The sequence below is a fragment of the Carcharhinus amblyrhynchos genome, chromosome 27 (genome assembly GCF_965287045.1).
Source record: "Carcharhinus amblyrhynchos chromosome 27, sCarAmb.v2.hapA, whole genome shotgun sequence".
Classification (NCBI taxonomy): Eukaryota; Metazoa; Chordata; class Chondrichthyes; order Carcharhiniformes; family Carcharhinidae; genus Carcharhinus; species Carcharhinus amblyrhynchos.
In genome coordinates, this window is record NC_137350.1 from 39,511,926 (window position 1) to 39,538,929 (window position 27,004).

The 27,004-nt window shown below is 44.7% G+C and overlaps 1 protein-coding gene across 1 annotated transcript; it reads left to right on the plus strand.

Annotated features, from left to right (window-relative positions):
• Positions 1-52: 52 nt before the first annotated feature.
• sp2 (sp2 transcription factor) lies at positions 53-26,103 on the plus strand. Its single transcript, XM_080213855.1, has 6 exons — positions 53-134; positions 9,073-9,152; positions 10,769-12,077; positions 17,734-17,944; positions 20,663-20,856; positions 22,124-26,103. The coding sequence occupies exons 1-6, from the start codon at positions 128-130 to the stop codon at positions 22,225-22,227; spliced, it is 1,905 nt and encodes a 634-aa protein (XP_080069981.1). The 5' UTR covers positions 53-127; the 3' UTR covers positions 22,228-26,103.
• Positions 26,104-27,004: the final 901 nt, after the last annotated feature.

Genomic DNA, 27,004 nt, shown 5'->3' on the forward strand with positions numbered 1-27,004 from the left:
ACAGCTCGATCCGCTCTCTGATTGGCCGACCCGACTGTCAGTCAGGGAACGGCTGGGCGGGACGGCGAAGCGGATTGGCCGGCGGCGGCGCGCTCCACTTTGACCCTCTTAAAGTGAATAAAACATCATGAGCGGTAGGTCGCTTTTTTTTTCAAAAAAATAAATGATTTGGGTTTAAATGAGAGTCGGGGGAATGGCGGCGGGGGCGGCGGGGCCGGGACGGGGGGGTCCGGGCGGAGCGGGCTGACAGGCAGGCGGGCGGGCGGGCTCGGGGTGGGGGATGGGGCTGGCGGGGGCCGGGGCCGGGCCGCCCGCTCCGGGCGCTGCCGCCAGGTTTTTTTTCCCTCCGACACTTAAAGGTGCAGGGGGCGGAATTCAGCCCAATTGGGGGATTTTAACGGCCAGATTTGCATTGCAAACAATTTAAATCAATGTTATAATCATTTAATTATACCCGGAGCCGGTATTGTTTTTGCATGGGCAGTGCCAGGATGCCCATCGGCAGCCTACCTGACAGTTGGTATCAGCCCCGCCCGGCCCGGCCCGGGCGCCTCCCGCCCTGTGGGTGGAGGGAGAGGGGGCGGCGGGTGGCCCTGTGCCCCCGGACAGGCTCTGGCAGCAACGCCAATATTGCCCCCACCCCCCTGTTTCACCCCCCCCCCCCCCCCCCCCCCCCAGTAGCTCAGGCTGAGCACCCTCACTGAGTGACCTCTGCCAAGACAGGACTATCACAGAACACACTGAGGTCAGACAACCTGTCCTGTCCTGAGGGTTCACTCTCCAGCACTTTGCGGGTCGCCAGTTGTGTGATTGTTTCTCAGAGTTACAGGTTGGCATCGCCAAGCACAAAACCCGCCGCCCCAACGTCACACTCATCACCGGTGCAACAGTGATCGCAATCTCCCCAACATCAATCACTAGGCGCAATATGTCAGCATCCTGTCCTACAATAAACAGGGCGGCACAGTGGTTAACACTGCTTGGCACTGTCACTTGGTTAGCACCGGGGATCCATCCAGCCTCTGGTCACCATCTATCTGGGAGTTTGCACATTCCCCCCATGTCTGCGTGGGTTTCCTCCCAGTGCTCTGGTTTCCTCCTACACTCCAAAGATGTGGGTTAGGTGGATTGGCCCGTGCTAAATTGCCCATGGTGAACCAGGATGTGTAGGTTAGAGGGATTAGCGGGGTAAATGTGTGGGGTTGTGGGGATAGGGCCTGGGATGGGATTGTTGTTGGTGCAGCAGGCTCAATGGGCTGAATGGCCTCCTTTTGCACTGTAGGGATTCTGTGATTCTATGTCAGCATCCAGTCCTGTAATATATAGGATGACACAACGATTAGCACTGCTGCCTCACAACGCTGGAGACCTGAGTTCAGTTCCGGCCTCAGGTGACTGTGTGGAGTTTGCACATTCTCCCTATGTCTACTTGGTTGTCCTCCAGGTTCTCCAGTTTTCTCCCACAACCAAAGATGTGCAGTGTGCATGTTAGATGGATTGGCCCCTTAATGCCAGAGGGATTAGCGGGGTAAATACATGGGGTTGTCTGCTTGGGATTGTTGTCAGTGCAGGCTCAATGGGTTGAATGGCCTCCTGCACTGTAGGGATACTGAATGGCAGTGTACAAAGCTGCAATGTTGTGGGGAAGAGCAAAATATGAGGCTACCAGCCTGAAATTGTCACAAAGAAATAAAAGAGGACAATGCAGAAGAAACTTTTTTACCAAAACAGCGGTGAGAATTTGTAACTAGTAACCACAGGGACTGCTTGAATCAATGGCGAAAAACTGCAGCAGGCGACGGTGCAGAGGGACCTTGGGGTCCTTGTGCATGAGTCGCAAAAACCCAGCCTGCAGGTGCAGCAGGTGGTCAGGAAGGCGAATGGGATGCTGGCCTTCATAGTGAAGGGGATTGAATATAAAAGTAGGGAGGTCTTGCTGCAGCTGTATAGGGCATTGGTGAGGCTGCAGCTGGAGTACTGTGTGCAGTTTCGGTCGCCGCACTTACGCAAGGATATTTTGGCCTTGGAGGGAGTGCAGAGGAGGTTTACTAGGCTAATACCGGAGTTGAGGGGGTTGAGCTATGAGGAGAGGCTGAATAAACTAGGCTTGTACTCGTTAGAGTTTAGAAGAATGAGGGGAGATCACATTGAGACGTATAAGATGATGAATGGGATGGATAGGATAGAGGTGGAGAGACTCTTCCCGCTCAGAAAGGACAGTAGGACTAGGGGGCACAGCCTCAAGATAAAGGGGGCGCAGTTTAGAACGGAGTTGAGGAGGAACTTCTTCACTCAAAGGGTGGTGAATCTCTGGAATTCTCTGCCCGTTGAAGTGGTGGAGGCTGCCTCACTAAATATATTTAAGACGCGGGTTGATGGGTTTTTGATAAGAGAGGGGATTAAGGGTTATGGGGAGAGGGCGGGAATGTGGAACTGAGCCACGACAGATCAGCCATGATCTTATTGAATGGCGGGGCAGGCTCGAAGGGCTAGATGGCCTACTCGTACTCCTAGTTCTTATGTTCAATTAGAATCATTGAAGGACAAGGTAGGGAGAACAGAATTGAAGTCAATACAGTTGTGGGTGAGGTGAGAAAGGGTTCTGAAAGAAATGGCGGAGGTGATAGTGGATGCCTTGATGATTATTTTCCAAACCTCGCTGGATTCTGGGGAAGTGCCGGAAGATTGGAAAACGGCTAATGTTACGCCGTTGTTTAAGAAGGGTAGCAGGCAAAAGGCAGGGAATTATAGGCCGGTTAGTTTAACGTCTGTTGTAGGTAAGATGCTTGAATCCGTAATCAAGGAGAAAATAGCGAGGCATCTTGAGGAGAATTGTTTGATAGAGCAGACGCAGCACGGTTTCGTTAAGGGGAAGTCGTGTCTGACGAATTTATTGGAATTCAATGAGGATGTGTCTAGTGCAGTGGATAGAGGAGAACCGGTAGATGTGGTGTTTCTTGATTTTCAGAAGGCGTTTGATAAGGTGCTGCACAAAAGGTTGTTACAGAAGGTTAGGGGGCATGGAGTTGGGGGTAGGGTGTTAGCGTGGATAGGGGATTGGCTGTCAAATAGGAGGCAGAGAGTGGGTGTCAATGGGTGCTATTCGGATTGGCGGTTGGTGACTAGTGGAGTGCCCCAGGGATCGGTGCTGGGGCCTCAGCTATTTACCATTTATATAGATGATCTGGAGGAGGGAACCGAGTGTATGGTGTTGAAATTTGCTGATGACACCAAGATTGGTGGAACGGCAAATTGTGTGGAAGGTGTGGAAAGTCTGCAGAGGGATCTAGATAGGCTGGGCGAATGGGCCAGAAACTGGCAAATGGAATTTAATGTTGGCAAGTGTGAAGTTGTCCACTTTGGTAGGAATAATGGTAGGAAGGACTACTACTTACCTGGCGAAAAACTGCAGCAGGTGACGGTGCAGAGGGACCTCGGGGTCCTTGTCCATGAGTCGCAAAAACCCAGCCTGCAGGTGCAGCAGGTGGTCAGGAAGACGAATGGGATGCTGGTCTTCATAGCGAAGGGGATTGAATATAAAAGTAGGGAGGTCTTGCTGCAACTGTACAGGGCACTGGTGAGGCCGCAGCTGGAATACTGTGTGCAGTTTTGGTCGCCGCACTTACGCAAGGATATTTTGGCCTTGGAGGGAGTGCAGAGGAGGTTTACTAGGCTGATACCGGAGTTGAGGGGGTTGAACTATGAGGAGAGGCTGAATAAACTAGGCTTGTACTCGTTAGAGTTTAGAAGAATGAGGGAAGATCTCATTGAGAAGTATAAGATGATGAATGGAATGGATAGGATAGAGGTGGAGTGGCTCTTCCCGCTCAGAAAGGACAGTAGGACTAGAGGGCACAGCCTCAAGATAAAGGGGGGGCAGTTTAGAACGGAGTTGAGGAGGAACTTCTTCACTCAAAGGGTGGTGAATCTCTGGAATTCTCTGCCCGTTGAAGTGGTGGAGGCTGCCTCGCTAAATATATTTAAGACGCGGGTAGATTGGTTTTTGATAGGCAAGGGGATTAAGGGTTACGGGGAGAAGGCGGGAAAGTGGCACTGAGCCACGACAGATCAGCCATGATCTTATTGAATGGCGGGGCAGGCTCGAAGGGCTAGATGGCCTACTCCTGCTCCTATTTCTTATGTTCTTATGAGAAGGGTTGGGTGGAGGCTAGTCTGGAGCATAAATGCTGGCATGGATGGGTTTGGCTATATTGCATGTTTCTGTATTATGCATTCTATGTAATATATTATGGAATGCAATGCTGTCATATATTGTACTGCAGTATTGGGTCTAATATACCGTATTTGGTGCTGAGTGTAATATATGTACTCAGCACTGGATGTAGTATACTGTATCCAGCACTGGGTGACATATACTCGACACAGGTATACCTAACAGTGAAATTTCAAGCTGACAAAGCTACACGGGGCTACTTGCCTGTTAATCAGCAGAAGGAACATGTGATAGAGCTAAGTGATCCAGCAACTCTCAGATCAGAAATAAGCTCTCCAGTCCTGTTACATCCAGTTGTGAATGGGGTGGATGGTTAACCAGAGCAGGCTCCTAAAATACCTCCATTATCAATAATGGGTGAGCCCAGTACATCAGTGCAAAACACAAGGATGAAGCATTCGCAACAACTTTCAGCCAGAAGTGTCAAGTGGATTTTGGTCAATTCCAGAGGTCTCCAATCTCACAGGTGCCAGTTTTCAGTGAATTTGATATCAAAGGACAATTGAAGAATAAAGGCATTAAATACCACAAATGCCATGGGCCCTGACAACATTCCAGCAATTGTACTGAAGATTTGTACTCCAGAACCAGCTGCGCCCTAACCAAACTGTTCCAGTACAACTGCAATACTGACAGCTACTCAGCAATGTGGAAAATTGCCCAGGAAAAAGCCGGACAGATCCAATCTGGTCGATCACCGCCACGTCAGTCTACCCTCGATCATCAGCAAAGTGATGGAAGGGGTCATTAACATTGCTACCAGGCAACTATTACACAGCAATAATCTGCTCACTGATGCTCTTATGAGGTCCATCAGAGCCATTCAGCTTCTGATCTCATTATAATCTTAGTCCAAAAGAACTGAACTCCAAAGGTGAGCTGAGAGTGACTGCATTTGACATCAAAGCCACATTTGATCAAATGTGGCGTTAAGGAGCCCTAACAAAGTCAATGGGAATCGGAGGGAAAGCTCTCCGTTGTCATACCTAGCACAAAGGAAGCTAGTTGTGGTATTGGAGATCATCTCAGTTCCAGAACATCAGTGCAGAATTCCTCAAGGTCCTGAGCCTAACCATCTTCAGCTGCTTCGTCAGTGATCTTTCTTCCATCATAAGATCCGAGATGGGGGTATTCGCTGATGATTGCACAATTTTCAGCATCATTTGTGATCCCTCAGATACTGAAACAGTTTGTGTCTAAATGCAGCAAGACTTGGACAATATCTAGGCTTGGAATGATAAGTAGCAAGTAACATTCATGTCGCACAAGTGCCTGGCACTAAGCATCCCCAGCAAGAGAGAATTTAACCATCACCCCCTGACATTCAATGGCCTTACGAATGTAGAGAAGTAGGCCATTTGGACCCTCAAGCCTACTCTGTCATTTAATAAGATTATAGCTGCTCTGTTTGTGTTTCGAATTCCACAGTTTTATCTACACCCTCGATAACCTTTGATTTACTTGACAAACAAGAATCCATTTACCTCTTCCAAAAAAAATTCACTGATCCCACTCCACTACTTTCTGAGGCAGAGAGTTCCAAAGTTGCACAATCATCTGGGAGGAAAAACCTCTCCTCATCTCTGTCCTAAAAGGACGATCCTTCATTTTAAAACCATGTCCCTGAGTTCTGGACTCACCTATAAGAGGAAGCATCCTTTCATTGTCCACCTTGTCAAGTCTGTTCAGGATCATTCAAGTCACTCCTCACTCTTTGAAACTCCAGTGGAAACAAGCCCAGACTGTCTAACCATCGCTCATAAGACAACCCGTTTATTACAAGTATCAATCTAGTAATCCTCCTCTGAGCCACTTCCAATGCACTTGCCTCCATCATGGAATTCCCACTATCAACATTCTAGGAGTTACCATTGACCAGAAACTGAACTGGACCATCCGTATAAATACTGTGACCAATACTAAGAGCAGGTTAGAGGTGAGTATTGCACATCCTGACTCGCCAGAATCATTTACTCTCCAGAGCACTTGCCTGGACTAGTGCAGCTCAACACCACCAAGGACAAATCAGCCTTCTTGATTGACACCCCATCCAGCACCTTAAACATTCACTCACAATACCACCAAAGCACACTGGCAGCATTGTGTATCATCTACAAGATATGCTGCAGAAACTGATCAAGGCTCCTTGCAAACTCACAACTTCCTTACTCAGAAGGACAAGGACGATAGTTGTATGCAACACCACCACTAGCAAGTTCCCCTTCAAGCCACACAACATCCTGACTTGGAAATACATTGTTGTTCCGTGCTGTGTGTAATATACTATGTACAGCATCACTGGGTGTAAAATGTAATATCCCAAGCTGGATGTAACATACTGTTGTTGCAGTGCTGGCTGATATAATTAACCGTATCTGATTCTTATGGACTGAGTATAATACATTCAAAACACAAACATACACTTGCATGACAGGGTATCATAATATTGTAGGTTCGTTAAATTGAGGCAAACAAAAATCCACATTCTGTCAGATCTGGAAATCTGAAATAAAACAAAATGGCTGAAACCCTCTGTCGAGAAAAGAGACATTGGTGTTTTGGTCAGATTAGGGTAGTAAAGTAGACTGATTTTCAATTCCCATAAAATGTGACTTATGGTTGAATGGGAGCCTTGTGTTTAGAGGGGGTGTGGTAATGGAGGGTTGGATTTGGAGGAGGTGTGGTTGCTGTGTGGATGCCTGGTTCTGTGTGTGATTGGGAACTGTGGGGTGGACGGAGGTTGTTCCTGTGGAAACACATGGGGGGGTGGTCTTACCAACCCAGTCAATTGGTGTGGTGAACCAGTAAGATTGGGCGAGAGGTGAAATATTGGGCTTGTTCCCGGTTTCTTGCCTCTTGCAATGTTGCTGGCCCCTTCTGCCTTAGCTAATTTCAGTCCAATTAGTGAGTCCCAAACGCAATCAGCTGGGCTCTCTTGAATTTACCTGCTCGCCGGTGGAGGTTTTCACTCCATTCAGTCATTCAGTCCTCATTTTAAAACTATACTTCTTATCCTAATAAATCTATTCCCTTTATGATATCCCGTGTCCAGATTTTTAATGGGACATGCCTCTGTTAACTCAGACTTGTACTGATGATGGGGCTGTCATCTAACCAGGTTCAGCATAGATTTAACTATCATCTTGAGTGACTCTGGCATTCATATGTTCATTTCCTTAAATGTCCACAATTCCAGGTATTAATCAGCTGTAAATTGAGAGCTTTACAGACACCAGATCTGCACTTACCTTTTCTCATTGTGTTTGTCTTTGTCCTGCAGTCAAGGTTTAATTTGAAATAGGAAAGAAAAGAATTGTATTTCTGTAAAAGGAATTGTATTTCTGTGGAGTCTTTCACATGAATTGTAGGCACTGTTTTATGCACCTTGGGACATTACATTGTGTAAAAGATGTTATGATGTAGGAAGTGCAGCAGTCAGTTTGTACACAGCAAGCTCCCACAAACAGTAACATGATTGTGACCAGATAATCTGCGTTTTGTGATATTGATTGTGGGATAAACATTGGCCAGGCCGCGGGGGAGAATTCACTCACTCTCTTTGAAATAGCCATGATGTGGAGATGCTGGCATTGGACTGGGGTGGGCACAGTAAGAAGTCTCACAACACCAGGTTAAAGTCCAACAGGCTTTATGAGCTTTCAGAGTGCTGCTCCTTCATCAGGTGAGTGGAGAATTGGATAACCATTCCCAAGGCGGCCTTCAAGGTACGTGACAACGCTAAATCGCCCAGCAGAAACTAAGGTTCCGCATCTATGAAGACGGTCTCAACTGGGATCTTGGGTTCATGTCAAATTATGTGTAACCCTCACCATTTGGCCTGGACTTGCAAAATCTCATTCAATGCCCTGGTTTGAGACAATTCACACTTCTTTAATCTGTGATTATCCCTCTCTCCACTCGCACTGTCTGTACCTGTAAAGACTTGATTACCTGTAAAGACTTGCATTCCAACCATTATCTTGCAGCTGAATCTGTGTCTATATGTGCCATGTTTGTGAACCCAATCCTCCACTCACCTGATAAAGGAGCAGCGTTCCAAATGCTTGTGATACCAAATAAACCAGTTGGACTTTAACCTGGTGTTGTGAGACTTCTTTCGTTGATATTGTATTATGGAGCCTTTTACATCCACCGCTTGCTGACTCGGAGAAATGTGCTGGTAGGTTTGATTAGGACAGGTTTGGGCTGCATCTCAGCAACTTGTGGAATTGCTTTTCAGAGCGGCATGATGGCACAGAGGTTAGCATTGCTGCCTCCCAGGGACTTGGGTTCAATTCCAGCCTCGGGTCACTTTCTTTGTGGAGCTGTATGTTCTGTCTGTGCCTGTGTGGGTTTCCTCCCGCACTCCAAAGATGTGCAGGTGGATTGGCCATGCTAAATTTCCCCTTAGTGTCCCAAGATGTGTAGGTTAGGGGGATTAGCAGAGTATATACTTGGGGTTGCAAGGAACAGGTCTGTGTGGAATTGCCCCCTAGTGCCAGGGGGATAACATGGGGTTACGGGGGTGGGGCTGGGTGGGATTGCTGTTGGTGCAGACTCGATGGGCCAAGTGGCCTCCTTCTGCACTGTAAGGATTCTGTGAAGGCTCAGGCAAGTGAGATGGTTGAGGGAAGCTGGGAACTTCAGAACCCAAGCCCTATCATGGAATGGCATCTTCAGAAGAGGAAGGAAGTAAAGCTGAGGGAGGGGGTGAAGGAATGGGAAGAGTGAGCAAACAACAAGGGATGAGGGATGCAGCATGGTGAGCTGCTCAGCTTTCATGAAGGAGATTCCTTTCCATATTTCCTTTGTTAGCAATGCTCTGTTTTCTCTTTCAGACCAGCAGGACACAATGGCAGCCACCACCACAATTAGTCCCTCTGAGTATCTCCAACCAACAGCTTCAACCATGATAGAGGTAAGGGAGACATTTCTCCAGTGTGGCACCAGCTATCGAAACAAAAATCATCGCTCCAGGAATTGTAACACCATTTGGTCATTGGTTGGAAACAAATCATCCAAATCCTGCAGTTTCAAGATCACTGGACAATGATCAGAACTTGAATCTGACTGATTCACTTCCTGCTTGGCAGAGAGAGCCTGATTCCAATTTCAGGAACCCAATAGGAGATCAGGAATTTGTTAGTTTGGTTCAATGTGAGGATGTGAATTTACCTCCTGAGATATCACTGAGAGTCAGAAGCTTCCCATGTGTATTAACAACATGGCAGTCAGACCATGGGCTGATGGTTGTTTCTACAGCTACCTTTTCCTGGAACAGGTTGCTAGCCTGTTGCCAGAGGGTTCAGCTTGAGGGGTGCCACTCTGCATCAAGCATGGCTGACCAAGAGAATCTCCTGCTTAGCATCTGTGGATTGGAAGGATTTCAGATTGATTATCAATCTGCCTGCCGAGTTATGAATGCACCTTCCATGCTGATCAAGCCACAGAGTGGGACTTGAACCTGGAGTTCTGGTTCAGAGCAGAGAAACTACCCCCTACCCCACAAGACCACCTTCCAAGTCATTAAGGGTCCCACCGAATTAAATTACATTCTTTATGTACATCATTAAAGTATTCAGGACAATTTGACAAATGAGCACTGTGAATGAGAAATCTCATACACCAGCTGCATTGACTGAGGAATTGTGTAAATGATGTCAGATGATTTCCTGATAGTACATGCAGTCATTGGCTGAGCCCCCACATCTTCCACTAACACACCGATGTAATTTGTTTAAACATTGTCAGGAACTACATTAGCAAATGTGCGGAGATAAGATGTGAGGTGTGGTTTAATGGGCAACGTCTTCAATGCTGAGTGAGATAGTAATGCATTTAGCCTGTCCTCTAGAGATTTGAGTACGTAATCCATGCTGATATTCCACAATTCCATACGAAGAGGGTGCTACAATGTCAGGGGCGCTGTGTTTTGGATGAGCCAGTAAACCGAGGCACTGTCTGCCGTCTCATGTGGACATAAAAGATCTCACAACATGATTTGAAGACAAGCAGGGGAATTCTCTGCATCCCCATGCTCCTCACTCCCCTCTTCCCTTCCCCACCACCCCCTGTCCTAGCCAACACTTGTTCTTCAAGCAGCATCAATAAAACAGATGCTGTCATTGCTGTTTGTGGGACTAATCTATGTAAAAAATGGCTGGCATGTGTTTTGCAATACAACAGTGACAGTACTTGGCTGTGAAGTGCTTTGGCACCTCTTTAGGAAATTGGGATGGACCATTAACGCTGGCCTAATCAGCAAAGTAAGAAGTCTCACAACATCAGGTTAAAGTCCAACAGGTTTATTTGATAGAAAAAGCCATTAGCTTTTGCTACCAAATAAACCTGTTGGACTTTAACCTGGTGTTGTGAGACTTCTTACAGTGTTTACCCCAGTCCAACGCTGGCATCTCCACATTATGACTAACCAGCAAAGCCCATGTGCCATGAATGAATAAGAAAAAGAGTGCATTAGAAAAGCAAGACTTTCGAATGTTTCTTATTTCTTTTTTCCTCCAACTGTTGCTACAGGATTCACAGCCATCTCCTCTGGCCCTCCTGGCAGCGACATGCAGCAAGATTGGCCCTCCGGCTGTGGAACCCAGCTCCTCACCCACCCCAGTGGCTGTACAGATGGTCAACAAGAAGCTTCCGCTGTTGAAGCCAGCTCCAGCACCTAATGGGCAAAATGGTGGTAATTTCAGTTTAATTGGAGCAAATGGGAAAGTTTTTCAAATCCAGGGGCCACAAGTCACCAGCCAAGCCATTAGCCCCTCCATTTCTGGACAGTTAGTGCTGGCTATTCAGAACCAAGCGATGGTCAGCAAAGGCTCACGACAAAACATTCAATACCAGGTGATCCCCCAGGTCCAGACCCTTGGGGGGCAGCCCCTTCAGTTTGCCAACGTCCAGCAAAACATGGCAGGTCAGATTCAGATCATTCCGGGGACCAACCAGGCCTTTGTCACCACTGCTGTGGCTTCCAACACACAGAAGATCTCTCCCCAGGCGATGCAGGTGAAGCCCGCTGTGTCAGTCCCTGTCCAGGTTCAGAAGGTCGGGGGCACACCTGTACAAGCCCAGGGTAACATCATTAAACTGGCAGGTGGTGGAAATGTGGCGTTGTCTGTACCTGTAAGTAATTTGGTTGGCGCTGGCGATGGAACTGCCATACAGTTGACTGGTGATGCCATATGTGGAGCTGGTTCACCAAAGCCCAAGAGGTCGAGAAGGAAATCGGCAAATCCGGCAGCGGTGACAGAGACAGTGACGCTTGTGGAGGCTTCATCAGGAAGTGTTATTCAGCCAGGAACCAACGTGCTGTTGGTGCAGAGCCCTGGTTCCAATGTTATGCAGCAAGTGCAGGTAGTGCAGCAAAAGCAGGAGCAGGCGGTGCAGACTATCCCCCAACAGGCCATCCGTGTGGTGCAGGCAGCCTCCATGAGCGGCCACAACCTTCCTACCGTCCCCCAGAAATCCCCACAGAACCTGCCGGTCCAGACCAGCGAGCACAACTCCACGCCAGTCATCATCAGAACACAATCTGTCTCTTCCTCGGGACAGGTGAACTGGCATGCTTTGCAGATGAAGAACTCCTCAGCGCTTCAACAAGGCTCTAGCCCCTCCGGCACTTTTCCCCGGATTGCCCCAGCCTCAAGTGGGAAGAGATCCTCTGCCAGTTCTTTGATCCGGAAGGGGACCGCCTTGCCAAGGATTGCACCAGCAGGGGGTGCCATTAACCTGAACACTGCACAGTTTGCCACTGGCCAGGGAGTTCAGACCATCAGCATCAACGGTTTACAGGTACCAGGAGTCCCAGTAACCGTCACCAATGCTGCAGGTGAGAGGCAGTTCAGCCCAGAGGTTTCACACCAACTATTTAACACAGCAAGTTCTTGTGACTGGGATTGCAATGAGCAAAACGACAGTGGAATCAGATTCAAAATTAGCTTAAAAAAGGGAATTGGATAAATGTTTGGGTTGCTGTTGGGAAAGAGCTAGTGGGTTCTGAGGAGGGTAAGTGGAACTAATTCAATAGCTCTTTCACAGGCACGAAGGGCCGAATGGCCTCCTTTGTTATGTCTGCGATTCCTGGATTTTGAGCAAACGTTAAGAATTTATTGCAACAAGTGAAATAATTGAGTGAAGCAGTCAGAGGGCATTCAGGCCTTTGAACCTTCTTCATCGTTCAGTTATTGTGGCTGAACACGGAATGACACAGCACAGAAAGTCTGTTCAGCCCATCATGCCTGTGTTGGCCCTTTTGAAAGAGTTTTCCAATAAGTTCCATCATCCTGCTGTTTCTCCCCAGCTCTGTCATTTTTCTCCCCTGCCAAATATTTATCTGATTCTATTTGAAAGTTACTATTCTGTCTCTCCCGCTGCCCTTTCAGGCAGCACGTTCCAGATAATCGCAGCCTAAAACAATTCCTCCTCACCCTGTCCTCTGGTCCTTTTGCCAATTACCTTAAACCTGTGTCCTCTGCTTACCGACCTGCCTACAGTTGGAAACGTATCTTCTTCTGATTCTAACACTTTACTGGATAGCATGGATAAGGAGAAACTTCACCTCAAATCCTGTTTGCTGGTTATCCCTTGATGCCTGTATCCAACTATAATCTAACAGTGCAATACCTAGGCTGCACTGAGGGTTAGATGTTTCAGATATGTCTCCTCACATATGTTGGCAGTAGGGTCAAAATGTCAGCTTTGCTCTGTGGATGACCCAAACACCTGTGAGCCAGAAAGCTCTCGGTTTAATTTTCACTCTAGAGGCTCCCATGCAGTACTAAGGGAATACTATATGATCCAGGGAGCACTTCAGAGGAGCAGTAGAGAGGGAGCGCTTCAGAGGATCAGTATTGAGGGAACACTACATGATCCAAGGAACAGTACAGAGGGAGTCCTGCACTGTCAGAGGAGCAGTACAGAGGGAATGCTGCACTGTGAGGGGTGGTACCAGAAGGAGCACTGCTTGGTCAGTGGAGCAGTACTGAGGGAGAGCCACACTGTTGGAGGGACAGTACTGAGGGAACATTGCACCGTCGGAAAGTCAGTACTGAGGGTGTGTTGTACTGTAGGAGGGACAACATGGAGCGTGTGCTGCAGTATTGGAGATACAGTACTAGAGGGGAGCTAAGTTGTTAATCAGTTAGGTTAGTGAGTGAAAAATGTGGTGTGGAGGGGCTACCCTTTTTGTTGGAGCTGAATTCTTCATTAATTGCTATTTTGCTTAGCCTGGAAATGCTTAATACTAAGTCTGGAGGTATTCCCCAGAATTAACATCTGTCATTGCCATGTCAGTGGCTTCATTTTCCCGAAGCCAGTCTCCATAAACTTGAGCTGATCTAAAACTCTACTGTCCATATCTTAACTCTCGCTATGTCCTGGCCACCTATCACCCCTGTACTCACTGATTTACATTGACTATCAGTCTGTCAGAATTGCAGGTTTTAAATTTTCATCCTTGCTTTTAAATCCCTTTCACTGTCTAACCTCTCCCTATCTCTGTAATCTCTTCCAGCCCTAACAGTCTCCAAGGTCCTTGCACTCCACTGATTCTGGGCTCTGGAGTATTCTAATTTTAATCACTCTGATATTGGTGGCTGTACCTTTAGCTGCCTGGAACTTCAGCTCTGGAATTCCCTCTCTAAACCACTCCTCTCCTTCTCTAAGACAGTCCTTAAAACCCACCTCTTTGACCAAACCTTTGGTCATCTCCTTATATTCCTTTATGTTACTCGGTGCCATATTTTAGAATCATAGAATCCCGCCAGTGCAGAAAGAAGCCATCCAGCCCATCAAGTCTGCACCAAATCTCCAAAAGAGCATCCCACCCATGCCCTCCCCTCCATCCTATCCCTGTAACTCCATACATTTACCATGGCCAATCCACCTAACCTGCACAGCTTTGGACTGTGGGAGGAAACCAGACCACCCAGAGGCAGCCCACACACACGGACAGAATGTGCAAATGCCGCACAGACAGTCACTCAATGCTGGAATTGAACCTGGATCCCTGGTGCTGTGAAGCAGCAGTGCTAACCGCTGTGCCATGTAGGAGGAAACTTCTGCAAAGTGCCTTGGAGCATCTTATTGTGTTAAAAGGCTTTATAAATGCAGGTTGTTGTTTACCCAACAACAACTCTACAAGTGAATATAAAAACAGCAACCTGAGGAAAAAAATGAGGAGAATCAGGATGCAAAGAGAGTAAAGAATTGGAAGTTTTTTTCAGAGCAAGGCTGCGAAGTGGATGTGGAATTTTGGTTTATTGCTTTATATTGATGCAGTTTCCCCTCCTCCATCCCTCTAAATAATGAGTTCCTGGCCCCAACTCCCAGATATTTCAGATAAACAGGTCAATAGTCAGAGATCACAGAGTATGAACGTAAAATCATTGGAAGAAGATGTAGTTGGGAGATGAACTGAAATGCTTTCAGAAAACTATCGGGATCTGGAACAGTTAATCTGAAAAGATGATTGCATGCCTAATTTTTAAAGGGTGTTGAATAAGTGCTTGCAGATGAGGAAGTTACAGAATTACAGATATAAAGCGGTGACTAACAGCATTGGCCCTAGCAGCCTATTGGCCTTCTTGTGAGCAGTAAGTTTTTCTAATTCTCTGAAGGTTCCCAGTGGAGGGACAGTGCTTTCCCAATGAGAGTGGAGAGCTGAGGGGCAGGCATTTGCTGTGTCCCAGTCTCACAGGTTTATTGGAACATGGTGTTAGAGCTTGTTGAAGAATGCCACAGAGCCCAGGGTGGCTGAAGATGTAATTAGAAAATTTTGGGGAAGGGCAACAAACCAGCTGAAACCAGATGTTAAGACAAAAATGAATATGAACAGGCCATTCAGTCCATCATGGCTAAATCCTGAGACCCAAGTGCAGCCTAATCACAGCATCTTAGACAATTCCACTATTAACACCTCTGCCAGCAATCCTGAAGCTCATTCTATGTGCCAGTCACTCTTTGTGAAGAAGGCACAGCCCCTAAATTTGCTGATTACAATATTTCCTTTTTTTATTGTTATATTTTTGGATTTTACCTCATTAGCACTAATTTTTATCAGCAAAGACTACTCATGTTGAGGATCTGTAGCTCACACGGAGAGAGTCATTTTCATCATTGTTCCTGAATGGGCTGTAGGCTTGAAGAACGATGGCACACTAGTTGGCGGCGTAGTGGTACAGTGGCTAGCATTGTTTCCTCAGCTCCAGGGACCTGGGTTCAATTCCCAGACTGAGTCAGTGTGGAATTTGCACATTCTTCCCGTGACTGCATAGGTTTCACAAAGATATGAGGGTTAGGTTGATTGACCACGTTGTATTGCCCCTTAGTGTCCCAGGTTAGAGGGATTAGCGGGGTAAATATGTGGGGTTACGGTGATAGAGACTGAGTGGGATTGTTGTTGGTGCAGAATCCATGGGCCGAATGGCCTCCTTCTGCACTGTAGGATTCTATGATTAATATGAAGGGGTTAAGGAATGCGGGGATGCAGAATATTGGAGAAGCAGGATGGAGTGAGCGCTTTGTAGAGATTTGAAGACAAGCAGTTGACCTGACAGATGGTGGAGCCTATTGAAATCAGTGAGGTGAATGTGTTGAAAGGTGATAGGAATACTATAAATTTGAAATTGAAGGCTATGGGATTCAATTTCTGTCCGATGAAAGAACTATAGAATAGTATGTCCAGGGATTGGTGCTTTGCTTGGGAAGGAAATGATGGCCATGAAGCAGGTGAAGAACAGTTTCAGACAATACCAGGGATAACATAGAACATAGAACATAGAACACTACAGCACAAACAGGCCCTTCGGCCCACAAGTTGCGCCGACCACATCACCTACCAACCTACAGACCTATCTATAACCCTCAATCTCATTAAACCCCATATACTCATCCAGAAGTCTTTTAAAAGACCCCAGCGAGTTCGCCTCCACCACCACTGACGGCAGCCGATTCCATTCACTCACCACCCTCTGAGTGAAAAACTTACCCCTAACATCACTTCTGAACCTCCCTCCCCGCACCTTAAATCTGTGTCCTCTCGTAGCGACCATTTCAAACCGGGGAAATAGCCTCTGAGAGTCCACCCTATCTATTCCTCTCAACATTTTGTAAACTTCTATCAGAGTTTTAGATTGGAAGATTGATAAGAAAAAAGAAAAAAAGTTGGATTTATATAGCACCTTTCATGATTTTAGGAAGCTCCAAAGTGTTTTACAAACAGCAAAGTACTTTTGAAGTGTGGTCACTGTACCAATGTAGGAAGCTGTGATCATTTTCACGACAACACAGGAGGTTGAGGAGATCTGATAGAAGTTTCCAAATTATCACAAATATTGAAAAATTAAATCACAAAGAATAGTTTTTACTGGGAGTAGCTGGGGAATCTGGAAAATGAGGAAAATAAGGCATTAACCATTTAGGACTGAGATAAGGAAAAAAAATCTTCAAAGTGTTGTGAATCTTTGTAATTCTCTCTTCTAGAAACCTGTGGATGCTGACTGAGTCTTTGAGTATATCCAAGACAGCGGTCAATAGATTTTCAGGTATTAAGAGACATAGGGATAGTGCAGGAAAGGGGACGTTGAGATTGGAGAGCAGACTCAAAAAGCCAAATTGCCCCCTCTAATTTCTGTTTATGTTCTTATTGAGGCAGTAAAGTAATAACAGAAGTTTAACATCTTTACTAAAAGACTGAAGGGGTCAAAATCGTTTAATGCGCTAGAGTTCCTTTGTGAATTGAGTACAGCATAGTTCCCCTGGGAAGCTGCTGTGAAGCAGATTCTGTGAAGTTCCCACAGATACAGATGGGCTGCACAAATAGGATGAACAAGAGACAAGATAACGGGAACTTTGATAAAACACAAGGAAGTATCCTTAATAGCTAAGCTCTGCGTGTGTCTGGATGGTGTAACAATGTAGACCTGCTTCGTTAGTAATTGAATATTATAATTAGGCAAGTGTTTTGAGGTTGTAACTTGTTAACTATGTTCATATGACATAAATAAAGTAATTGGAACTATTAGCTGTATGACTTCAGAATAAATGTGTACTTGTGATTGGCATATGTGAATTACTTGTAAGATGACCAAAGGTATAATTACTGCTGCCATTTATCGCTCAGGAAGTCTGTATGCCACTTCGTGGAGGCAGAGTTCCCTGCTAACGCTTGAATAAAGACCAATTTAAAATGCCAAAGGTTTCGTCCAGTCTCTGAAGGGGAACGAAGTACTTGGCAGCTAGATAGCTGTGAGGTCCCCTAACAAAGACGGACCCCTTTATACAAAAGATTACTGGGACATGGAGTATCCAACAAGAAACAGTGTGGAAAGCATTTTAAAGGGAAAGTGAATAATTTCATGAAATAGAAAAATTAAATCAGAATATTGATCAAGACAATCTGAAAAGATCAGATGGACTGAATGGCCTCCTTTTGTGTTGTATCATTCTGTGATTTCTAATTAAAATTGTTGTTTTAATCCCAACAGGACAGCAACAGTTAAGTGTACAGGCGGGGGTCATGTCTCCAGTTTCTGCCAATAATATCACCATCACTGGATTAAGTCCCAGTCAGCTCAGCCAACTTCACATGGAACCAGCCTTACCAACTGATGAGATTGCAGAACAGCAAGTGCAACAGAGCAAGAAGATGAAAAGAATGGCCTGCACTTGTCCAAATTGCAAGGATGGTGAGAAAAGGTGTGTCCTGCTTTTCATTTCTGTCTCTTGTTCTACTTTTAGGTTACCTTTCTCTCCCAGTTACTTATGGGTGTGGACATTGTAGCAAGACCACAGCTGTTGCCCGATCCCCTACTTGTCTCATATGAAGGAGGGGATGAGTCATCATGTCCCACCACTGCAGACCATGTGCTGGAAGATACTTCCACAGTGATGTTAGGACAAGAGTTCCAGGAATTTGATCCACTGGTGACAAAGGAACAAATTTTCTGCCCACTTGATATCCTCATAGAGTCATAGAGGTTTACAACATGGAAACAGGCCCTTCAGCCCAACTTGTCCATGCTGCCCTTTTTATTTAAAACCCTAAGCTAGTCCCAATTGCCTGTGTTTGGCCCACATCCCTCTATACCCATCTTACCCACTATCTAAATGCTTTTTAAAAGACAAAATTGTACCTGCCTCTACTACTACTTCTGGCAGCTTGTTTTAGACACTCACCACCATCTCTGTGAAAAAATTGCCCCACTGGACCCTTTTGTATCTCTCCCCTCTCACTTAAACCTATGCCCTCTAGTTTTAGACTCTCCTACCTTTGGGAAAATATATTGACCATCTAGCTGATCTATGCCCCTCACTATTTTATAGACTTCTATAAGATAGCCTCTCAGCCTCCAACTCTCCAGAGAAAAAAATCCCAGTCTATCCAGCCTCTCCTTATAATTCAAACCATCAAGTTCCAGTAGCATCTGAGTAAATCTTTTCTGCAGTCTTCATAGTTTAATAATATCCTTTCTATAATAGGGTGACCAGAACTGCACACAGTATTCCAAGTGTGGCCTTACCAATGTCTTGTACAACTTCAACAAGACGTCCCAGTTTCTGTATTCAGTGCTCTGACCAATGAAACCAAGCATGCTGAATGCCTTCTTCACCACTTCACTTTCAAGGAGCTATGAACCTGTAGCCCGCCCTAGATCTCTTTGTTCTGTAATTCTCCCCAACATCCTACATTAACTGAGTAAGTCCTGGCCTGGTTCAGTCTACCAAAATGCATCACCTCTCATTTATCTAAATTAAATTCCATCTGCCATTTGTCAGCCCACTGGCCCAATTGATCAAGATCCCATTGCAATCTGAGATAACCTTCTTCAATGTCCACTATGCCAACCAATCTTGGTGTCACCATGCCTCCTATTTTCAAATCATTAATATAAATGACAAATAACAGTGGACCCAGCACTGATCCCTGAGGCACACCGCTGGTCAACAGGCCTCCAGTTTGAAAAACAGCTCTTTATAACCACTCTGGTTTCTGTCAAGAAGAAAACAGAAAGAAATCCCACAACACCAGTTTAAAGTCCAAACAGGTTTAACTGTAGCAAAAGCCTCAAGAAGCCAAATTTTGTATCCATTTAGGTACCTCACCCTAGATTCCATGAGATTTAACCTTGTGCAACAACGTACTATGCGGTGCCTTGTCAAAGGTCTTGCTAAAGTCCATGTAGACAATGTTGACTGCACTGCCCTCATCTACCTTATCCTTTCAAAAAGCTCAATCAAATTTGTGAGACATGGTTTTCCACTCACAAAGCCATGCTGACTGTCCCTAATCTGACCTTGCGTCTCTAAATGCCTGTAGATCCTGTCTCTCAGAATACCTTCCAACGACTTACCCACCACAGATGTGAGGCTCATCCTATTCAATAGATTGTTCCTGCTGAAGGCCTGGAAAGAGCCTGAGTCTTGACTCTGACCCATCTCTACCCGGACGCAGCACTCTGCCCCCGAGCTTCCCTGTTATCCACCCAACCGGGGCTGACATCAGACAATGCCAGTCGGGGGTGACTTCCTTCCTCTCTCTCTCTTTCTCCCTCACCACCACCATCACTTCTGAGAATTCTGTAAATAAAACTGCATACAAAAGTATTATTTAAACAGATAGTGGATCTATAGGGGAGGGTGTGGGAGGTAATGGGTAAGGCAGATATGACAATTTATATTAGAAATTAAATTGAAAAACATCCTTGGGTCTGAATGTAGTGTATACCTGAAATGGAAACCTGTAATTCCTCCCTCAGAGCCAACCGCTTTGTAAATTCTCAGCATTACATTACATGCTGTTACTTTGTATAGTGATCAAAGACACTGATGAGATGGTTTCTATTATTTATTAATGGATTTTTAAATTAATTTGTTGGGACTTGGGTTCTACAATTTCATTTTTGTTCTTAGAATCATACGAACATACACATTAGGAGCAGGAGTAGGCCATTTGGCCCTTTGTGCCTGCTCTTCCATTTGATAAGATTGTAGCTGATTTGATTGTGGCCTCAACTTCGCTTTCCAGCCTACCTCCCCCAGTATCCTTTGATTCTTTTGTTAGTCAAGAATCTAATTCTGCCTTAAAAATATTTAATGACCCTGTCTCCACTGTCTCTGGGGAAGAGAGTTCCACAGAATTAAGACCTTCTTAGAGAAAACCATTCTCTTCATCTCCTTCTTAAATGAGAGACCCTTTATTTTTAAATTCTGTCCCCTAGTTATAGTCTGCCTCTTTGGTTTGTTAGATCTTGTTTTTATTGGATAGAATTAAGGAGTTTCTTTCTCCAGTGATTCTACCTGAGAAGGGGTGGTTTACTTGATTGATTGGCCAACTTTGCACTAGTTGCTAAGCTCACTAGACCATCTGGTACAGTGCTTAAAACTGGAATTAACATGATTTCTCCTTCAATCTAGGAGTGGAGAGGTAGGGAAGAAGAAGCACGTTTGCCACATTCCAGGATGCGAGAAGGTATTCCGGAAAACGTCCTTGCTACGAGCCCATGTCCGCTTGCACACAGGGGAGCGACCATTTGTCTGTAGTTGGGTCTATTGTGGGAAGAGGTTCACTCGCAGTGATGAGCTACAGAGGCACTCCAGAACTCACACAGGTCAGTGCCATATAAGCAGAGTAATTGTATTCTTAATGGATAGTTGTGATCTTTAACACTGTGTGCTGCAGATATCTGCCAGATATCAAAAGAACTTTCAATTTGGCTTGCCTATTAATTCCAGGTGCTTTCTGTAAAAGTCTCACATCTAGCACTTTACCAAATGCCTTCTGAAATCACATCTACTGAATAGCCCTTCCTCACTGACCACTGTTGCATCTTTAAGGAATCCGGTAAATTTATGCACCATAATGTTTTGCTTTTAAAGCCAGGCTGACTAGCCCTCAGGACTAGTAAATTTGTTAATGTATCAATTTTCATGTCTTTATTAACTTTAAGAAAAGGCAAATTCAAGTAAAATGTGTATTTCATAACTTCTCAAAACAAGCTTTTCAAGAAACTGAAAATGACAGGACGTTCTGCCAGAATTAGAACAACTTTGTGGCCAACAGCATGCTTTTAAAGTGTAGTTGCTGTTGTAATGTCAGAAACATGGCAACCAATTTATGATGTGGGTATGCCGGCGTTGGACTGGCGTAAACACAGTAAAAAGTCTGACAACACCAGGTTTTAGTCCAACCGATTTATTTGATAATAGGCTCACAAGCTTTCGGGGTTAGTCCCTTCATCAGGTGAATGGAGAGTTCTGGCCTCAGACAGAGCATATAGAGCACAGACAATCTGTGCTTTATATGCTCTGTCTGAGGCCAGAACTCTCCATTCACCTGATGAAGGGACTAACCCCGAAAGCTTGTGAGTCTATTATCAAATAAATCGGTTAGACTAAAACCTGGTGTTGTCAGACTTTTAACCAATTTATGTACAGTAAGATCTCGCAAAGAGCAGGGTGATAATGATCAAATAATTTTTTTTGTGATATTTAGTTGAGGGGAATAAATATTATCCCTGCCCTATTTTGCAATTGTGCTATTGAATCATTTAATTTTTGGGATGACAAACTCAGAGGTCAATTTAACGTTTTATCTGAAAGACAGCGACTAAACAATGCAGTATTCCCTCAGTCTGTGGCAGCCTTCTGTCTCTAAGGTGATGGTTTACACCGTGGTTGTCAACATTGTATAAAGTATCATTTGGTGTGGCTCAGGAGCTCCACTCTGGCACTGAGAAGGTGCTTCTTCAGACCTGCGCTGGAGTTTGTCAGCCTGGGTTCTGTACTCACGTCTCTGATGTAAGGTTTTGTAGGAATAACCTGTAATATTTATCATTTTATGTCAAATTAAACCTCTGCGCTTATTGTGTGTTGCAGGTGACAAACGCTTTGAGTGTGGACAGTGCCACAAGCGTTTCATGAGGAGTGATCACCTGACCAAACACTACAAAACACACTTGAACACAAAGAACTTGGTGTAATGACTGCGGGGCACTGGGGAGATAATAATCTCCATAGCAACACACGTCGAACATTTTAATTTTCTCCTATGTTTTTGCATTTTTAAAGAAAAGAAATTAACAAAAAATGTTTTCCAGAGGGAGGGAGGGTGTGTCGTGTTTGGCCTTCCTCCTTTTCCCTACGCTACAGATGTATTTGGACACGTTATTACTGTGGTAACCAGCATTACCAGCAAGACGGCACAGAGTGAAGAGCGCAGTGGATTGGGGGTGGGTTGGAGGCTGCTGGAATTGAGAGAGGAACACAGAGAAGTGATTAAGCAAACCTAATCCCAACCTGGGATATTCTGTCCATTCCTCCCTGTGTGATGCAGGAGTAGCTTTGCTCATGTCTTGTTTTTTAATGATATGTTGCCTTAGATTTTGTCACATATGATAATGAGAGCTTTGTACTGTGATTGCGTGGAGGCTTTTCAATTAGTCAGTTTGCTATTTTATTTTAAGAAACAGTATGTTTTTATTTTCCTAGTGCGATTCTGACACAGGATCATGAGGTGATTTACGTCCAAATGAGCTCCATCGTTGGACACAAGTAGAAGGAAAAAGAAAATTATTCTTTTTTTAAAAAAGTATTAATTTTTTTTAACGAAATCCTGGGATTGTAGTATCCTGCAATGTTTAATAGATCAATAAGCATAGTGTTTACTGTTGCTTCAGAGAAATATTGGTTGTATTTTTGAGCTATGATTGGAAGGAAATCTGACTTTATTTTAGTATATAATTTTTGGATGATATAAAATGATTGGTAATGAATTTCTTAATTGGAGGTCAATACAGTTAGGGAAGGAGAATACAATCAATGCCCATGTTATCCGAAAGAACAGCCAGGGACTCTACTTCTGCCCATTACAGTGACTGGGCTGAGAGTCCCCGCTGTTGTGTCCTGTTCTGGTTTCTCCCATATTCTTAGTATCATGGGTTCAAACAAAACGGGGAGATTTCCTGTGTGATGAGTTTTCTGTAAGAAGCCCACAGGAAACCTTTCCCAGTTCTCACACAGCAGATTGAAATAATTAAATACTAAATGGCCCCATATTCCTAAATGTGGAAGAGTGGGTTATTTTGTTCCCAGTTTTCACCCCTTTCCTCTGGTGAATCTGGTGAGGGCAATGCTTCCATGATTTCCAGCAACCCCTTTGGTGCATCATCCAAATGCCCATCTTTTATATTTGGGAGAGCAACACAATCAAGGCAAACACTGTGTGTGCCCAGCATTCACACACGCTGAGGTTTATCTTCCATTCGTAACATTTAGGACTATGGGGCAGTTCAGATGATTACACATGTCCTTTTTAAAGGGTCAGTCCTCATCCTGGTGAGTGGCTACCAGCCAGTTAAACCACTTTGTGATAGCATGCAGAGTGATGTCAGAGCACTTCCTGCACCATCACAAGGACGTTTCTACTGTGGGACATGCACTATTTCCTGGCTGTGATGTCATTTCTTGTGTGTTTGTTTTTTTTAGAAAAATAACTAAAATAAAATGAAACGTTTTGTGCTTTGGTTAAGTGGAAGGAGACACATGAAGTCATTTGTTTCTGTAAAGGTTTCTCAAATGTAAAATCATTTACCCAGTGAGGTGACCTAAACCTGAGTGAAAATGAATTCAATTCTGTGTTATACCTATTCCAAACTTCTTCCTCCACTAACGGTGAAGTATTGTGTTTTATCTTTCCACTATGTAGTTTTAGCTTTCTTATCTAAGGAAGGATTTAGTTGGCTTGGAGGAGATGTAACAGGTTCATGAGGCTGATTCTTGGGATGAGGGGATTTGAAAAGTGATTGAGTAGACTAAGCCTGCATACCTGGCATCTAGAAGAATGAGATGTGCTCTTACTGAAAACATAAAATTCTTAAAGGATTTGACAGGGTGGAGGATTTAGGAGGGTATTTCCCCTGGCTGGGGAATTTAGAACTACAAGTCACAGTCTCAGGAGAACAGGATTGACCATTCAGGACAAGATGAGGAGAAATTTCTTCACTCAAAGGATTATGAATCTTTGTAACTCTATCCCAGAGGACTTTGGATGCTCAATCATGTATCGAGTATATTCAAAACAGGTTTTTGGGTATGAAGAAAATCAAGTGATAGTGTGGGAAAATGGAATCGAGATCAAAGGTCAGCCATTACCATAGCGATTCGGAGAGCCAGCTCAAAGAGTCAAATAACTTACTCCTCATTGCTTATGTTTCCAGGTTATAGAATCATAGATACAGCACGGAAAGAGGCAGTTCATCCCAAAATGTCTGTGCTCTTTGACGGAGCTATCCAATTAATTCTACTCCCCTCTCTTTCCCCATAGATTTGCAAAATTTTCCTGTTCAAGTATTTATCCAACCTTCTTTTGGAAGTTACAATTGACCCTGCTTCCACCAACCTTTCAGACAGCATATTCCAGATCCTAACAACTTGCTGTGTAACCCAATATTTCCTCATGTTGCCTCCAGTCACCTGCCACTAGGAACTGTATCTGCTTATTCAATACCTCTAACTAATTTCCTCTTACCCTTATGGGGAACAGTGTCAGCTTCTTCAGTCTCTCCACATAACTGAAGTCCATTGTTTTAATAATTCTCCTCTACCTTCTCCAAGGCCTTTGGGGCAGTTTGCACACTGTATTTAGCATTCAGCTCACACTCAGAGCAAAATAAGCATTTCTAATCCCCTCCCCTACAACCCAATCAACGTTGATTATCTGTACTATTTGAACATGGGGTGGGATGGAGAGAGGGGCTGAGCTGTGGAGCCTCTGCTGTTTTACCCAGTTGCTGTCAGAAGTCTCATTGAGTACTGAAGGCAGTTTCTCAGGTATTAGTAAGGTCAGAACTTCAAAAATACTGCATTCTATATATTTTAAATTAACCTTCTTTCACAGTGTGATAAGTTTGTCAAATTTCACAGATATAAGCAATACTGGCAATGTGGGCATTAAGAGAAGTTTTACCTCTTCACCCTGAGTTTCCCCAATAGGTGTGGGCACCGTCACTGTGCTGTCGGACCAAGTCAGGGTGGGAGATAGGCAGAAGAGGGGCTCGAAGTAAAATGTGCCAGAATTCCTGTTCCTGATCACTGCCTGCTTCAGCTGAGGGCAATATGGGACTCAGCTGTGACACTCTGTGCCATCTCCCAGCACTCAGTGACTGGGTCACATGAAGGTGGCAAGTTATTGAGTGAACAAGGTACCAGTGGTCTACATCTTTGGGAGGGGTTAGGATAAATATTTAGGGTTGAAAAGGTAGGAGGTCAACTTCCCACAGCAAGGGTGTAACTGAATTGTTCAGTATATAAGGTCTGATGTTAATTTACAGATTTGTGAAGATGCTTCACTTTTCCAAAAGCCATTTTTGATAATGAGTGAATTACTTGATGGGAAAAGGACTGAATTTTGATCAGAGTTGGAAAATTGGGACATGGGCTTCCTTACTGCCCATTCTGGAAATGAACAATATTTGTTTTCAGATTTACTGGATTACCATCACCTGCTCCTTGTGCTAATTGCTGGTTTAAATTAGTTACTTTCAGGGCTTCCCTGATCCTTGCTCTCAAATTACTGCGCTCCCCAACCTTTTCTGAGAAGAGAATCCTCTGCCTGAGGGGCGAGTCCGTGTCTGCCTGGCAGTACAGCACAGAGCTGAGGGTCAGTGGGGATGATAGGCACAACGGGTACTGGTCTGTCCGGTACGCTTGCTGCTGCAACTCGTGTATCACTGTTTGTTTTTTAAAAGTGCTGTCTTAGCAACTAGCCTTCGTATGATGAATACTGCTTGGATTTATGAGGTGTTGTAAATGTTCTTTGGTATATTATATAAAAAATAAAGAATGGCAGCTGGGGCTGACACTGGTCTTTAATCTACTGATCTTTGGATGTAGAGGAGTGTTGGTCTTCTTCTGCCCAACACCATCCTCGGGGGGCCACAAAGCACTGTCCCAGGAACCACCCAGGATCCTAATCTCAGAGCAAGGCTAGATAGAAATTGCAGCACTGAAAAGAGGCCATTTGGCCCATCTGATCCATGCTGGTATTCACACTTCACACAAGCCTCCTCCCATCTTATTTCATCTCATCATAGCAGCAAGTCCTTATTTTTTTCCTCGTACGCTTTCCAGCTTGTCCCAAAAGTTGCTGTAATTGTCACCATTGATACAATCTTTGTGTGGTGTGAATGGACATGGCTGGAAGCAGCATCAATAAACTGTCTGCCCATCACTGGTGGAATCCCAAGGCTTGACTCAGTGAGAATCCCACTTTAAATCCTGATAACATGGCTGCTGTAAAACTATTCTTCGTAGAGGTGATGTAGCAGATAAGGTAACTAGTTTGCTATGACCTCATCAGATTTACATTTCAATCCTGCATGTTCATTATCTTGCACTGAACCACTCACACCAGCTGGTGTCATTCTGAGTCTCACTCGCACCAGTCAGTGTGCAAAAACAAAGGATTTTGGCTGTTTGCTTTCAGCTACCCCAGAAGTGAGATCCATTCTTGTGTCTCCATCACTACCATCTGAGATCCCAACAACTCAACATGTAGAAAAGATGAAGTTGAAAGTTTGCCTCACGTGTATCCTATTGTTACTTTGAGAAGTTCCGTTGTATTATGTATGCAGGACAACATCATGTGATGTTTTAGACAATATTGGAATCTTTTAAGATAATGTTGATGGTCTTATTGACTTATGGCAGTAAGGAGTCAGGACAGAGACTTATAACTAGAACCTTCACGTTTATCACCTG

Excerpts from the sequence above, each read along its gene's own strand:
- sp2 (XM_080213855.1), top strand. Across the intron at positions 9,153-10,768 it reads CAGCTTCAACCATGATAGAG|GATTCACAGCCATCTCCTCT; the intron begins GTAAGGGAGACA and ends CTGTTGCTACAG. Across the intron at positions 12,078-17,733 it reads AACCGTCACCAATGCTGCAG|GACAGCAACAGTTAAGTGTA; the intron begins GTGAGAGGCAGT and ends TAATCCCAACAG.